Source organism: Sorex araneus, chromosome 3 (genome assembly GCF_027595985.1).
Source record: "Sorex araneus isolate mSorAra2 chromosome 3, mSorAra2.pri, whole genome shotgun sequence".
NCBI lineage: Eukaryota > Metazoa > Chordata > Mammalia > Eulipotyphla > Soricidae > Sorex > Sorex araneus.
In genome coordinates this window covers 98,811,089-98,826,820 of record NC_073304.1, presented here as the reverse complement: position 1 = coordinate 98,826,820, position 15,732 = coordinate 98,811,089, and the positions used below count along the sequence as shown (strand labels likewise).

Below are 15,732 nucleotides of genomic sequence, written 5' to 3'. Positions count from 1 at the left end.
ACTTCGCTGGGTATGTCCCCCGCCCTCAACAAACTAAATAAAAAGCATTGGGAGCCAGAGAGCTAGTACAGAAGTTGAGGTGCTTGCCTTGCATAAGGCCAACTTGGTTTTGATCCCTGGCATCCCCATATAGTCGCCTAAGCACCACCAGATGTGATCCCTAAGCACAGACCCAGGAGTAAGCCTTAAGCACTGCTGACTGTGGGCCCCAAATCAAAATTGATTCATTAATTCAAATCAAACAAAACATTTGTTGGGATCAAAGAACTAGCTCAGTGGTCTGAGCACATGCTTTGCATGCAGAAGACACAGGTTTGAGGCCCTGTACCAGGTGCTCCCCTGAACATTGCCAGGAGAAAACCCTGAGCATGACCAGGCATGGCCCAAGAAACAAAAAACAAACAAAAGGGGGAGAGGAGAGGGCTGATTCATTCCTAATTGATCCCTAGCACTGTATGGTCCCCCACGCATAGCTGGGGGAGCTCCTGAACAGAGCCCAGGAGTGGTCCTAACCCCCATATCCAAAAAAAATAAGAAGAAATATACCCAAATTCTTAGGTTCTTTAAGTCCTGCAAGATCTGTCTCACATGCATATTCCACATTTTATTGGCTGGTCCCCCATGCACCCAGCCTTTCCAGTTGCTTCTCAGGTCCTTCTGTTTCTCCTGCCTCAGGGCCTTACCCACTTACGAGCTCTCTTCCCAGTAAGCTCTTAGCCCACCTTATATCATCCCAAGAGTACCTCCCACTGTTTTTCAGATCCAAGGTCAAATGCCCTTCCTCATCTGAAGGCCTCTAACTGGCCTCTCTCTCTAAGTTAGCTCAGTCCCTTGCCCTGTATTTTTCTTCCATAGTAATTATTGAAGGTGATAAATACACACCTGTACAAGGGGTGTTTGATGTCTGACTCTCCTACTAGACTCTAAACTTTCCAAGGAACAGAGTAGGGTCTGTTCTAGCCAGTGTTACATTTATTTATTTATTTATTTATTTATTTATTTTGTGATCACATCTGTCGATACTCAGGAGTTAATCCTAGTTCTGCACTCAGAAATTACTCCTGGTAGTACACGGGGGAACCTATGAGATACCAGGTCATCTACATGCAAGGCAAATGTACTAACACTCTGTACTAACACTCTGGTCCTGCAGTGTGACATTTCTGGCACTAATATAGCACTAAGCACATACCAGGGATTTAGAAAATATTTACTGTTACCATTGCTTGTTTCTCTTACCTTCCTGTCTAAATCCCAATTATCCTTTCGTCTATCTCAACTTTTCTTGAGGAAGTAACCTCAAGTGGGTGAATGGGAAGGGATCCATGTAGGTGTCCCCTCAGAAATGACCTATGTCTTTTCCCTCACAGAGGAGTGACTGCCCTCTGAGAGGAATGTGAGGAAAAAATGCTTGTGTTTCCCTCATATGCACATGTGTATGTAAATATATATATATATATATATATATATATACATAGTTTGGATTGGAGCGATAGCATAGTGGGTAGGGTGTTTGCCTTGCATGCAGCCAACCTGGTTCGATTCCTCCGTCCCTCTCAGAGAGCCTGGCAAGCTACTGAGAGTATCCCACCCGCATGGCAGAGCCTGGGAAGCTACCCGTGGTGTATTCGATATGCCAAATACAGTAACAAGTCTCACAATGGAGACTTTCCTGGTGCTCACTCGAGCAAATCGATGAACAACGGGACAACAGTGCTACAGTGCTATAGTTTGGGGACCACACCTATAGTGCTCAGGGCTTACTCCTGGCTCTGTGCTTCATGACTGTTCCTGTCAGTGCTTGGAATACCATATATGGTGCTGGGAATTGAATCCAGGTCAGCCGTGTGCAAGGCAAATGCCCAACCCTTGCATGGCCCTCTCCTTTAATATTCACACAAATCCTATAATGAGCTGGGTGGGTGTCCCCCTTACTCTAACCAGTTCTCTGACACTACGTGTATCCTCACTTGCATCTGACACTTTGGCCTCAGGTCCCACATGTGGAGGACTCATTGCTCTCATTACTGATGTCAATCTCGAGTCATAGCTTGCCTCCCACATAACTACAAATCAGCTCTCATGTCAGCCTCTTCATATTCTTGTTAGAACAGCTCCCAGAATTCAATAAACACATTGTTTATCTTATAATCAAGGATATGCTAAAGAAATGCTCCCAAATGCCTCAGTATATACACTGTTTCTTTTCTTTTCTTTTCTTTTCTTTTCTTTTCTTTTCTTTTCTTTTCTTTTCTTTTCTTTTCTTTTCTTTTCTTTTCTTTTCTTTTCTATTTTTGCCTTTTGGATCACACCCGCGTTGCACAGGGGTTACTCCTGGCTTATGCACTCATGAATTCTCCTGGTGGTGCTCGGGGGACCATATGGGATGCTGGGAATCGAACCCGGGTCAACTGTGTGCAAGGCAAATGCCCTATCTGCTGTACTAGCGCTCAGCCCCACACAGTTTATTTCTAATCAAAAATATGCTAAAGAAATAACAGCTAGTTGAACTTTTTTTTTTTTTTGCTACGCCCAGCAGTGCTCAGGAATCACTCCTGGCAAGCAGGGAACCACATGGGATGCCAGAGACCAAACTGAGGTCAGCTAGGTGTGAGGCAAATACCCTACCCACTGTACCACCTCTCTGGCCGAATTAACATCCAGATAAAGAGAAATGATCTGTAAGGGCCAGGTCTGAATACAGGAGATCCTTCCCCATGGGCTTGGGGTCATCACCCTGCAGCCCTGTGATGTGTTCACTAACCCAGAAAAGCTCTCTGAACCCATAGTTGAGGGATTTTTATTGAGCTTCCTTACATGGGCATGCCCCATAGGCTCATTGTTAACTCCGTCTCTTCCTTCTCTTTCCCCTGAGAATGGGAAGTGGGACTGAAGGTTTCAAGCTTCTAATTATGACCGTTTGATCTGCTCCAGCCAAGTTGGCTGCTTCAGAAATTGACAGCCACGTTCCTACCTTTTTTTTTTTTTAATTGAATCACCATGTGAAAAGTTACAAAGTTTTCAGGTTTAAGTCTCAATCACACAAAGACCAAATACCCATCCCTTCACCAGTGCACATGTTCCACCACCAAGAACACCAGTATACCACCTATCCCACCCACCCACCCCCCGCCTGTGTGGCTGATGAGTTTCACTTTACTTTGATTACATTCAATATCTCAACAGAAAACTCACTATTATTATTTGGAATTTTCCCCAAAATATCAGACCTGCCGAAAAGGCATCATTTGATAATTTGTTTTTCCATTGCAAAAGCACATGACGTTGCGCAGCCGCAACAGTGGCCACGTGGTTTTGGATTTTTGGTATTTTAGTAATTAAGTCCAGAGAAATTTCTGCCACAAGTCGCATCATTGCAAGCTTGTACCTCTGTTTAGTGGGCTTTATAAGATGGCGGTCACCACGCCTCTGGGGAAAGGAAAGGCCGAGAGAGAAAAACCTTTCCCCTCCCGGGGCGGCATGGGGCCATAGCTTAGTTTGAAGTCTAGAGGCATTTCTGCAAGAAGCGGCTGGGTGCTAAAAGTAGTTCGTTGGCCTCCGGGATCATGGGCGTTCAGGAATGGAGGAGACGTTCATGTGTGGCTGCTCGGGGTCACATCTGGGCAGAGAGCGATGTTCCTACATTAATGCCTTCCCCTTAGCTGTTTTCCCCCCAAGCCATTCTCTCCTTACCTTCAAATTTGTTTTCCAGTTTTGCTTTTGGAAGTGACATTGGTCTACAGGATAGTACGTGTCTCTCTTATCCCTAGGTTTATTTAATTAAATAAATATTTATAAATATTAAATAATATTTTATATTTAAGTTTTGAGGCCACATATGGCAGTGTTCAAGGAAACACACAGTGCCAGAATCAAACCCAGGCATCTTGTATTCAAAGCCTGTGCTCAGGGACTGGAGCGACAGTGCAGTGGGTAAGGTGCTTGCCTTGCACGCAGACAGCTGGGGTTCAGTCCCTGGCATCCCAAATGGTCCCCTGAGCACCAGGAGCAATTCTTGAGTGCAGACCCAGAAGTAACCCCTAGCATTTAGTGGCCCCAAAACAAACAAAAACACTTAAAACATGTACTTTGACTGTTATACTCTCTTTAATCCCTTGGTCCTAGTTAAAACACCAAAATATTCTATTTTGGGGGGAATCCTGGGAGTACCCACCTAGCGGTACCTGATGATACTTCCAGTTTTCTGCTCAGGGGTTGTTTCCAGGGGCCTTTGGGAGACCATATGCAGTGCTGGTGATTGAAAAAGGTTCAGTTGCATATAGGTCAAGTGCCTTAACCCCTGTACTATTATCTCTCTGGCCCAAAAGTGCCCAAATTTGGGGCCATGGATTGGCTCAGGGCTAGAGTACTTGTTTTGAATCTGTGGTACCCTGGGTTAATTCCTGGTCCTGAACACCTCAGAGAAAGTTTCCCCCAAACACTTCATCTTTCCTTCTCAGTAAGGCCCAGAGCCACACAGCAGCACAGAGCTGCAGGCAGCCTGGACCTCGCCTTGTGGCCCATGGAAATCTGTCTTCTCCGGGGAAGTTGAGGCCACTTGCTATGTCTGAGTTGGTCTCAGCAGCCTCATGCAAACGCTGCTTGGTGGGATGTTGGCGTGAACCAAAACTAACACGGTGGGAATTCCCGAGGAGCCACTTCCACCTTTCCCAGCTACAGCATCTCATGTGCAAAGACACCTGGATATAACAGACTCCGGGTCTGCAGAGAGCTGCTGTGTGTGTGGCATGTTGTCCTTTTTATGTTGAAATACAGTGCATTCATGTAAAGATTACATTAAAAGCTGGTCTGTTCTTGGATGAGTTGTAGCTTGTTTCCTACAGGTTGCCGGGCCACCAGGGCTCCCTGGGGCAGTTTGATGGTCACTGGACACTTGAGGGTCAGCCTCCATAGGGGAACAACGGCTGGAGGTGGACAGGTGTGGAGCATGGTAGGCCCCACCCCACACCTGGGGACCAGGTGTCTTAGAGGGTGTAAGAACCTTAATGAACATGTCAAAAGTTCTTGCCACACATTAGAGTATTTAAAAAAAATAACAAGATACCATCAAGCTTACTCAAAATCCCATTGAAAATAGGGAAATTCTAACCCGGTGCCACATCAGGATTTTCAGGACAGGTCTCTGTGCGCCAGTAGGCGTCTGTAGACGGGCTCCAGTCCTGAGACATGCCACTTCCCTGGAGTTGTTCAACTCACCTCCAGAGGTTGGAAATTGTATTGTAAATCCCTGGAAGAGCCTGGCAAGCTCCCTGTGGTGTATTCCATATGCCAAAAATAGTAACAATAACAGTATCATTCCCCTGACCCTGAAAGAGCCTCTAATTGTTGGGAGAGAGGAGTAAAGAGAGGCTGCTAAAATCTCAGGGCTGGGATGAATGGAGACGTTACTGGAGCCCGCTCGAGCAAATTGATGAACAACGGGATGATAGTGACAGTGATGAAGGCTTATCTAAGCGACCTTTCAAAGTCAGCTAACAGGCACCCTCACACTCTGGAGCTTTTATCTCTCCCTATGACATACGACTTGCCTATTAAGTACATGCCTTTGCCTGTCTTTTGCCAAAATGTAAGTTCTACAAAGGCAATCTCCTTCTCTGATGTTTCTCTAGACATCACCTTTGAGATATTTTACAGATTCTCACTAAGTGCCTCTGGGGTAGGAAAGAATGAACGAAACCCGAGATTGCGGGCTGGAAGCCTTTGAACTGGTAGCGGTTCCTCCTGATAACGGAGAATGGGACAGAGACCCAGAGCCGGAAGAGCATCGCTCCACTCCCTGGGCACACCTGGCTCCGCGGAGGGGCTCCAGGAACTACATTTCCCAGGAAGCTCTGGGCGCGGGGCCGCGGGGGCTGCCGGGAAAAGGCATGTGTGACAGAAGCCACGTCCCAGACCCGGAGTATGGCAGCTCCGCGAGGTGGGCGGTTGGTTCGGGGGTCGCCTTCCGTGTTGGCTGTGCCGGGTGGAGCCCGCATGCGGGGCCCCGGCGGAAAGACCGACGGGTGCAGGGCAGAGGAGGGGGCACCTGCGCGGGGACCGAGCCCTCGTGTCCGCGCAGAGGCGGGTGCCTGGGTCACTTTGAGAGGCGGTGTCCAGCCTCGCCCCCGCGCCCCCCGCGGCCCCGCCGGGCGCGCCCCCGCCTGCCCGCAGGCGCTGCTGCAGCCCTGCGGCCGAGGGAGCCGGGGCTGGCTGAGAAGGGGCCCCACTAGCAGCCGCCCCTTCCTCGCCCGACCCCGGCCCCTCCTGGGTCCGGGTCGGGCCGCCAGCTTCGCCGGGAGCGCTGAGCCCTCTCTCTGCCCGCAGTGTTCCCGCTCTCCTGCGCCGTGCAGCAGTATGCCTGGGGGAAGAAGGGCTCCAGCAGCGAGGTGGCCCGCCTGCTGGCCAGCAGCGACCCCCTGGTCCAGATCGAGGAGGATAAGCCCTACGCCGAGGTGAGACCCGTCCGTCCCGCCCCACCGCCCCGCAGCTGGGGCCTAGGAGCGCCATCCAACTCTGAGCCTCCCCAGCACCCCCGGGGCCGCAGATGTGTGCAGCGTGGCGAACCCCAGATGGTGACCCCCAAAAGGGAGAGAGGTTTTGTTAGTGTAGGCTGGGGTTTCCTGTAAGGTCACTCCCCACCTCCAGACATTCCCAATATTTATAGAATTTAATTTGACAATTGACAGATTACATTTTTATGGGGGGGGGGCGTTGCTGGAGAGATAGTACAGGAGGTATGGACAGATAACATTTTATTTATTTATATATATATATTTTGGGGGGGTTATACTCAGGGATGCTCAGGGGTTACTCCTGGATCTGCACTCAGGAATTACTCCTGGAGGAGCTCTGGGGACCATATGGGATGACAGGGATCGAACCCAGGTCGGTCACGTGCAAGGCAAATGTCCTACCCACTCACTGTACTATGACTTTAACCCAGATCACATATTTTTATGGGGGGCTGCTGTAGAGAGTACAGGAGGTGAGGTGCTTGCCTTGCATGCTGCTGACCCAGGTTCCATCCCCTGCCTGGCATATGGTCCTCGGAGCACAAGGGTCACTTCTGAGCACAGAGCCACCAGTGGGTGCTTCAAACGGTCACTCCCAATAAATAAAATTTATCACTATATTACTGTCATCCCGTTGCTCATCAATTTGCTCAAGCGGGTACCAGTAACGTCTCCATTGTGAGATTTGTTGTTACTGCTTTTGGCATATCATATATGCCACAGGTAGCTTGCTAGGCTCTGCCGTGTGGGCAAGATACTCTGGGTAGTTTGCCAGGCTCTCCGAGAGGGGTGGAAGAATTGAACCCGGGTCGACAGCGTGCAAGGCAAACACCCTACCTGCTGTGCTATCGCTCCAGCCCAAATAAAATCTAAAATTTTTAAATTTCTTTTCAATGGTCCAAGCAACAAACCAAACTTCCTGCAAACACTACCCTACATGTTATAGCCTGGCATCTTTGCTATTACAATAAATGTGTCCCGGTGTTAAAATAAATCTGTCACTGTCATCCCGTTGCTCATCGATTTGTTCGAGCGGGCACCAGTAACGTCTCTCATTGAGAGACTTATTGTTACTGTTTTTGGCATATCCAATATGCACGGGTAGCTTGCCAGGCTCTGCTGTGCGGGCGGGATACTCTCAGTAGCTTGCTGGGCTCTCCGAGAGGGGCAGAGGAATTGAACACGGGTCGGCCTCGTGAAAGGCGAACACCCAACCGCTGTGCTATCGCTCCAGCCCATTAAAATAAATAAAAATAACGAAAGTTTTAAATTCTTTGTTTTTGGGTCACACCTGGCTCAGAGCTTACTTCTGGCTCTACTCTGGGGTCACTCCTGGCAGAGTTTGGGGATCAAACCTTGGTTGGCCACATGCAAGGCAAGTGCCCTGCCACCTACTGTGCTATTGCTCTGGTCCAAGTTTTTTTTTTTTCTTTTCTTTTTGGGTCACACCTGGCGATGGTCAGGGGTTACTCCTGGCTTTACACTCAGGAATCACCCTTGGCGGTGCTCAGGAGACCATATGGGATGCTGGGAATCGAACCCGGGTCGGCCGCGTGCAAGGCAAACGCCCTACCCGCTGTGCTATCACTCCAGCCCCTGGTCCAAGTTGTTTTGTTTCTGACAAAAAAGTAATAGGGGCTGGAGCAATAGTACAGTGGATAGGACACTTTCATTGCATGCATCCAATGCATGGTTCCATCCCTGGCACCCCGTATGGTCCTTTGAGCCCACCTGGAGTGATCCCTGAGTGCAGAGCCAGGGGTAAACCCTAAGCACAGCTGGGTGCGGCCCTGAAACTAAACAAACAAAAAAATTTAATGGACCCCCACCCAGAAGTGCTGAGGGGGGAGAAGGGTGTGGCAGGGAACACATGATACCAGAAGTTAAACTCAAACCTCACTTTGACTAACGTTTCATTTTTTTCATTTATTAAATTTTTTGGGCAGTGTTCTGTCTCCCATCCCCCAAATAAGCTTTGGTTTTCCAGTTCTTGGCATTGTGGGGTTGACTGCTTCTTTTTTTTTTTTTTTTTTTTTTTGCTTTTTGGGTCACACCTGGCGATGCACAGGGGTTACTCCTGGCTCTGCACTCAGGAATTACCCCTGGCGGTGCTCAGGGGACCATATGGGATGCTGGGATTAGAACCCGGGTCGGCCGCATGCAAGGCAAACACCCTACCCGCTGTGCTATCTATCCAGCCCCTTGACTGCTTCTATTTAATTGAGGAATCTTTTATTTTTTTTTTTTGGTTTGGACCATATCTGGTGATGCTCAGGAGTCACTTCCTGGCAGTCCGCAGGGGACCATATGGGATACCAGGGATCACACCAGGCTGGCTGCACGCAAAGCAAGCACCTTACCTGCTTTACTATCACTGAAGCCCCAAGATTGGGGACCCCTGGATCTGAGAGGCCGCCCCAGGATTCAGCTGCATGGGGGGGTGCACAGGATAATCTGGGACTGGGATGGGCCAGCGGGTGGGCTGGAGGCCTCCCCTCCCTGCCAAGTGTCCTGTCCTTTCAGCTGTGGATGGGGACACACCCCCGGGGAGATGCCAAGATCCTCGACAACCGCATCCCCCAGAAAACCCTGGGCCAGTGGATCTCCGCGAACCCCGACTGCCTGGGCGCCAAGGTGCAGGCGCGCTTCCAGGCCTCGCTGCCCTTCCTCTTCAAGGTGCTGTCCGTGGACACGGCCCTGTCCATCCAGGCGCACCCCAACAAGGTGGGGCTCGGCGTGGGGCCCCGAGGCCAGGGCCCTCCCACTGTTTTATTGCCTCTGCTTCCCCCACCCAGGCCAGCCTCCAGCCCCGAGCTAAATCCAGGCCTGACTGCTCCCAGTTTAGCTCTGCTCAGGGGCCACCTGCTGTTCACAGGCATTGGCTGTGCAGACTGGTCCCCCCTCCCTCGCCTCCTCCCGGGCACCCCTGGAGTCCCCACTCCTCACATCTATACTTCCACTCTGGCTCTCTAGGGGAGCTCCTCTTTGGGGGCAGGGCTGGCACCCCACCCTCACCTCCACCCTCCCAACAGCCTCTGCCTGAGTCACAGCCAAGCAGGTGTCCGGCACACCCGCCATTTCTCGGCAGGCACAGGGAGGCCCAGAGACAGGGTTCACCCAGAGTCACACAGCCTATGAGGTCAGACGACTCTGGTTTCCTGAGTCACAGCCCAGGCCCAGCCCTCCCACAGATTTGGCCTCTGTCTCCACCCTGACTTATCTGAACCCTGTTTCTGCCTTAGGGCAGGACTGGGCTGGTTGCCAGGTGTGGGTGCCACCGCCCTCTAGCCAGGGGGGCGGGCAGAGAGCAAGGGCTGGTGGCTCTGGTGTCCTGTCAGGGGTGGCCAGGCCTTGACCACCTTGTCTCCTGGCCACCCCACAGGAGCTGGCGGAGAAGCTGCACGCCCAGGCTCCAGAACACTACCCCGATGCCAACCATAAGCCCGAGATGGCCATTGCCCTCACCTCGTTCCAAGGCTTATGTGGCTTCAGGCCCGTGGAGGAGATCGTGACCTTTCTGACAAGTAAGACGGGCACGGCTGGATGTCCAGGGCCCCCGGGCGGAGCTGCGCTGCCAGGGGATCCAGGCTGAATGCCTGGAGTGGAGGGCGTGCTTGCTCAGAATTCTGGGTTTTGTTTGGTTTTGTTTTGGGGCCAGGCCTGGTCATGATCAGGGACCCGTATGGGGTGCTGGGGATTGAAGCAGGGTCAGCTGTGTTCAAGCCCTGTACTCTCTCCAGCCCTACCATTCAAAGTGTTGATTTGTGTTTATGTAGCACTGCACTGTAGCACTGTCGTCCCGTTGTTCATCGATTTGCTCGAGCGGGCACCACACAGCAGAGGCTGGCAAGCTTCCCCGTGGCGCATTCGATATGCCAAAAACAATAGCAACAAGTCTCACAATGGAGACGTTACTGGTGCCCGCTTGAGCAAATTGTTATGTATATATATATCAAGAAAAATGTAGGTTACTTTAATTTGGCTTTTGGGCCCACACCCAATAGTGTTCAGGGGTCACGCCTAGTGGTGCTGAGGGGCCCGTCTGGGGAGCGGGGACTCAAACCCAGGTTGGCTGTGTATAAGGCAAGCACCCGCTCCGTCTGCTTAATGAGAATTCTAGGGGCCACGGGGCTGGTCTGGAAGGACTTGCTGAGGTCTGGTTGCCCTGGGCTGGGGTGCATAGCTTTGCCCGCTAGCTCTGCCCACATGGCTCAGAGCAAGGCCCTTGCCCAGTTCCTCGGTGGGGGAGGGACGGGGACCCCTCCTCCAGCTGCTGGCCTTCCTGCAGAGGTGCCAGAGTTCCAGTTTCTCGTGGGAGCGGACGCGGCCGCCCAGCTGAAGCAGAGCAGGGACGCCGCTGCCCTGCGGAGCTGTTTCTCCCACCTGATGAAGAGCGAGAAGAAGGAGGTGGTGGAGCAGCTCAACCTGCTGGTGAAGCGCATTTCCCAGCAAGGTGGGTGTGCGTGAGGCCTGGTGGGGTGCCGGCCGCCCACCCGGCCCCTCTCCCAGCACAGACTCCGGGCAGTGGAGCCGGGGCTCTCAACGCCTGCCCTTAGGTGTGGAGCAGGCCCGTGAGATGGCCTGGAGGCCCCGGGGAAGAGGAAGACAGGAGCTCCCGAGGCTCCCGCGGGCAGCTGCTCCTCTGCATGCGGCTGTGCTTGGGGCCGGAGAGCAGGAAGGGACAGAGAGATCCCCCCCACCACGCCCAAGGGCCTGATGCCACAAGCTCTGCCGAGACCTTTCCCTTAACCTCTGTTGGTGCCCAACCTCGGGTACCAGAGGAAAACTCAGGGCATGACTGGAGGGCACGGGGGTCTGGCCACCTCGGGGCTGGGAGTCAGTTCCGCCCTGGCTGTGAGGTTATGGGCACGGGTAGTGAGGTCTCAGCCCTTCCGCAGGGCCCCGGAGTTCTGGCTTGCTCTGACACACCTCCCCAGCTGCCCCGAGAAAGTGTTGGTTTGACCCAAGTGTGCCCTATGTCTCCCCCTTGTCTGTTTGCATGCCTCTCCTTTTAGGGCCTCTTGCCTTCCCAGCAGAGCTGATTACTCCTGCCTGGAGTTCCAGTAACCCCCCGTGTGTGTGTCAGGTACCATCGTCCTTAGCGCTGTCATCCTGTGCACCTGCGGCTGCCTCTAGGCCCGGCACCTGTCTCTCTGCTTCTCTGTGGTGCTGGGGCTGAGCCCAGGACCGCTCGCCCTTGTCAGGCATAGTGAGCCCAGCTGCGGAGCCCCACCAGGGCCTCCCCCGGCCCGGCAGCCCCTGTGTGCGCACAGAGCAGGTGGTTGGCGCATCGCTGGGCCCACCACCTGGTGTCTCTGCATCTCAGAAACGGGCAACCTCCCTCTCCGGCTCACCCTCCCCTGCTCCGTCTGCCTGCACAGCCACTTGGCCTGGCACATTCCACCTCCTGTTCTTGGGGTGACTGGCCATCTGGTGAGACCAGTGTGGACAGTGCCCCAAAACAGGAGGAAGGCCTGTGGGTTCAGTGAGACAGCTGGCCCCCTCCGTGATGATGTTGTTCTGATGGTCGGGGCCCCCTGCCTCGCTTTCGGCTGTGGTGCTTGCTAAGAATCACTCTTTCTTTTTTTTTTTTTCTTTTTGGCTTTTTGGGTCACACCTGGCTATGCTCAGTGGTTACTCCTGGCCCTGCACTCAGGAATTACTCCTGGCGGTGCTCAGGAGACCATATGGGATGCTGGGAATCGAACCTGGGTCGGCTGCGTGCAAGGCAAACGCCCTACCTGCTGTGCTATCACTCCAGTCCTGAGAATCACTCTTAGCTGTGAGCTGCAGGACACATTGGGCCGAGGGGCGACCAGAGGGAGGTCTGCACCCCCTTTAATCAGGGAAGCACTCCTTTTTTTAAAATTTTTTTTTCTTTTTGGGTCACACCTGGCGATGCACAGGAGTTACTCCTGGCGGTGCCTGAGGGACCATATGGGATGCTGGGAATCGAACCCGGGTCAGTGCGTGCAAGGCAAACACGCTACCCGCTGTACTATTGCTCCAGCCCTCCTTTTTAAAATAATTTTATTTATTTGTCGGCTTTTTGGGTCATACCTGGCAATGCTCAGGGGTTACTCCCAACTCTGCACTCAGGAATTACTCCTGGCATTGCTCAGGGGACCATATGGGATGCTGGGGACCTAACCCAGGTCCGCTGTGTGCAACGCAAATGCCCGCCCCGCTGCACTATTGCTCCAGCCCCAAGCACTCCTTAAGGCTCACCAGCCGTGGCGGCACTGCTCGCGGGGGGTGCGGTGGTGCTCACAGTCAAGGCGGGTCTTCCCAGCGCCTGCTGTAGTGCTGGGCAGATGGATGGTCCAGGTGGAAGATGGCGTCCGTGTGGACCCGAGGAACAGGGCCGCGACACTCCGGTTTCTGGATTCCTGCTGACGGGGCCAATGCTAGGACTCCCTGGCCACGGTGGGGCTGTGGACATGGCGAGTGTCCCTAAGGGGCCGTGGGGTACTCTGTGACCCCCAGTGGCTGCTGGAGACAAGATGGAGGACATCTGTGGTGAGCTCTTGCTGCAGCTGCACCAGCAGTACCCGGGCGACATCGGCTGCTTCGCCATCTACTTCCTGAACGTGCTCACGCTGCAGCCCGGAGAGGCCATGTTCCTGGAGGCCAACGTGCCGCACGCCTACTTGAGAGGAGGTGGGCCGCGCTGCTCGGGGCTGGGCTGCGCCGGGGGGGGCCTGGGCTCCTGCACACAGGTCCTGGCCCAAGGAGACCTTGTTTAAGGACTCGGCCTGCTCTGGCCCCCCCGGCGCCAGCAGGGCGTGGGCACTGAGGGCATGACTGTCAGTGTGGGGCTGGGCACCGTTCAAGTTCCCAGCGGAGGGCGGTGGGAGCCCAGTGGAAAGTCAGGCCAGCCTCGCCCCTCTCTCACTGCCAGTCAGTCTGCCCAGAGAGGTTGTGTGGAACACACCCTAGAGTGCCTGCTGGCAGGGGCGTGGTCTGGGAGGGCTGGGGACAGCAGCTGACTGGGCGGTGCTTGGGGCTGTCCCCAGCTCCTCTCAGGGGATCCCTCAGGGATCACCCCTGGTGGGGCTCAGGGGACCATCTGGGTGCTGGGCTCCAACCCGGCTTGACCTTATGCAAGGCAAGTGCCCTCCCTGCTGTTCTGTGGCTCCAGCCCTGTGTTCCTGCCCCTCTTACTAAGTCTGTAGGGGGTCCGTGGCCCCCTGGCTGGGAATCCAGCTGCAGGGCTACCTCCATCAGCTGCCCCCAACCCCATCTTCCCTCAGACTGTGTGGAGTGCATGGCGTGTTCAGACAACACCGTGCGTGCCGGCCTGACCCCCAAGTTCATCGACGTTCCCACGCTGTGTGAAATGCTCAGTTACACCCCTGGGCCCAGCAGGGACCGGCTCTTCCCTCCGACCCTGAGCAAGGACGACCCCTACCTCTCCATCTACGACCCCCCAGTGCCGGACTTCACCATCCTGAAGATGGACGTGAGCTGGGGGAAGGAGGGAGTGGGGGAAAGGAGGAAGCGGGGGTTAGGCGGGTATTTGAGGGGCTCACAGCCCCCTACCAGGGTCCTCTGCAACAATGTATGTGCAGGACCCTGGACTGGGTTTCCTCCTTTGAGGCCACTGCTGGCATGGCCACCTGCCAGGGGCCACTCAGGGGCCTCCAGGCTGCGGGCAGAGGGCGGGCCAGCTCTCTTGAACACTGCGCGGGGCTGCTGTGAGCCGACCAGCCCTGCCGTTTCTTCCTGCCAGGTCCCTGCCAGCGTCACCGAATATAACGTCTTGGTCGTGGACTCTGCCAGCATCCTCCTGATGGTGCAGGGGGCAGCGACCGCCAGCTCCCGCTCGGCGCCCTCGGGGACCCCCCTGCGGCGGGGTGGGGTGCTGTTCATCGCCGCCCAGGAGGCCATGTCTCTGAAGCGCACAGGGCCCGAGGCGCTGCTCATGTTCCGCGCCTGTTGTCTGCTGTAGCCGCCAAGGTCACCCCAGGCCGGCCCCCCCTCCCCTGGACTCCGCCCAAGCCTCTGCCCTGCTCTGGCAGGAATGGAGGAATCTGGAAGCATGGCTGCCAAGCTGGCCTGGGCAGGGCACCTCCTCTGGGAGAGACGGCGCCCGGGACAGGCCTCACACACTCCTCAGCCAGGCTCCCGCAGCACCCAGCTGCTGCCTGCCACCCGCCCACAGGCTGCCGGGGGACTGCTCACCCTCCAGCGTCACTCGAAGCCGCGGCCAGGCAGTTCACCCCTAAGAACAAGGTTCTGGCCTGGGCCTGCAGAGGCCTGGGGGGCCTGAGTCACTCACCCTGGCGACTCTTGCTGTCGAAGCAATTAAAGATGACGCGTGTTGGTGTCCAGGCTGCGGGATGGACCAAGACCCCTCGGCCTTCGGCGTCCCCTTAAGGGCCCCCTCCACCACCACAGTGCTGCATCTTGGCTTCCCTTGGTTTGTTTTGGGGGACTGGGTTGTCTGCAAGCAGGGGTCAGAGGGCTGGAGCTACGCCAGACAATACTCAACCCAGTTCTGCTCAGGCCCAGCAGAGCTGGGGGTGACCAGGGCCCACCCCCCAGTGGTGCCTGGGGATGTTGGTGCATGGCTGAGAACTCAGGGCCTCTGCAAGCCGGCGTGAGCTCCAGCCCTCGGAGCCATCTCTCGGGCACCCCGGTGTTTGCTCTCGGTCAGCGCCATACAGGCCCGACTCCAGAGCTGGGTCACAGGAGGCAGGTAGGCTGGAAGCCGGGACTCTCCTCGGGTGGTGAGCTCACAGGCCCGGTCAGCAAACCAAGGCCAGTGGGTGCAGTCTGGCCTCACCCACTCATGCACAGACCCACATGCAGCCTCTGCTTTCAGGCCCCTGAAGCGAGGTTGCGTATACGTGTCAGGCTGTACCTGCAAAGCCCAAAGTACTGGCACTGGCCCTTTACAGAGAAAAAAGTGTGTCACCTACTTCCCCCTGGCACGTCCAGTCACTGTGGAAACCGACTCAGGACAGGACAATCCAGTTTCAGCTGAGCGAAACCTAGCTACTTTTTTTAACCCAGCAGGAATTCCCAGGGAGAGCTTCTGTTCTGCCGGGGCGCCCCTCGAGAGGGAACCCATTTCTGCAGGAGCACTGAGGTTCTGACCACACCCTCGCGCCCTGCCCCCCACACTGAGCCATGGCCCAGGCTGTGGGCTCCTTCCTGTGGGCTGAGAGTTGGTTGCACAGGAGTGTCTCTCTTGGTGGATGGTACACGGGAGCTC

At 54.8% G+C, this 15,732-nt stretch overlaps 1 protein-coding gene across 1 annotated transcript; it reads left to right on the top strand.

The window, feature by feature from the left end:
• The first annotated feature begins 5,874 nt into the window (after positions 1 to 5,874).
• Positions 5,875 to 14,865, top strand: MPI (mannose phosphate isomerase). The gene is made up of 8 exons (XM_004611744.2): positions 5,875 to 5,938; positions 6,325 to 6,452; positions 9,036 to 9,236; positions 9,895 to 10,036; positions 10,801 to 10,965; positions 12,999 to 13,172; positions 13,766 to 13,974; positions 14,245 to 14,865. The coding sequence occupies exons 1-8, from the start codon at positions 5,923 to 5,925 to the stop codon at positions 14,461 to 14,463; spliced, it is 1,254 nt and encodes a 417-aa protein (XP_004611801.2). The 5' UTR covers positions 5,875 to 5,922; the 3' UTR covers positions 14,464 to 14,865.
• Positions 14,866 to 15,732: the final 867 nt, after the last annotated feature.

Excerpts from the sequence above, each read along its gene's own strand:
- MPI (XM_004611744.2), top strand. Across the intron at positions 6,453-9,035 it reads AGGATAAGCCCTACGCCGAG|CTGTGGATGGGGACACACCC; the intron begins GTGAGACCCGTC and ends CTGTCCTTTCAG. Across the intron at positions 13,975-14,244 it reads TCACCATCCTGAAGATGGAC|GTCCCTGCCAGCGTCACCGA; the intron begins GTGAGCTGGGGG and ends TCTTCCTGCCAG.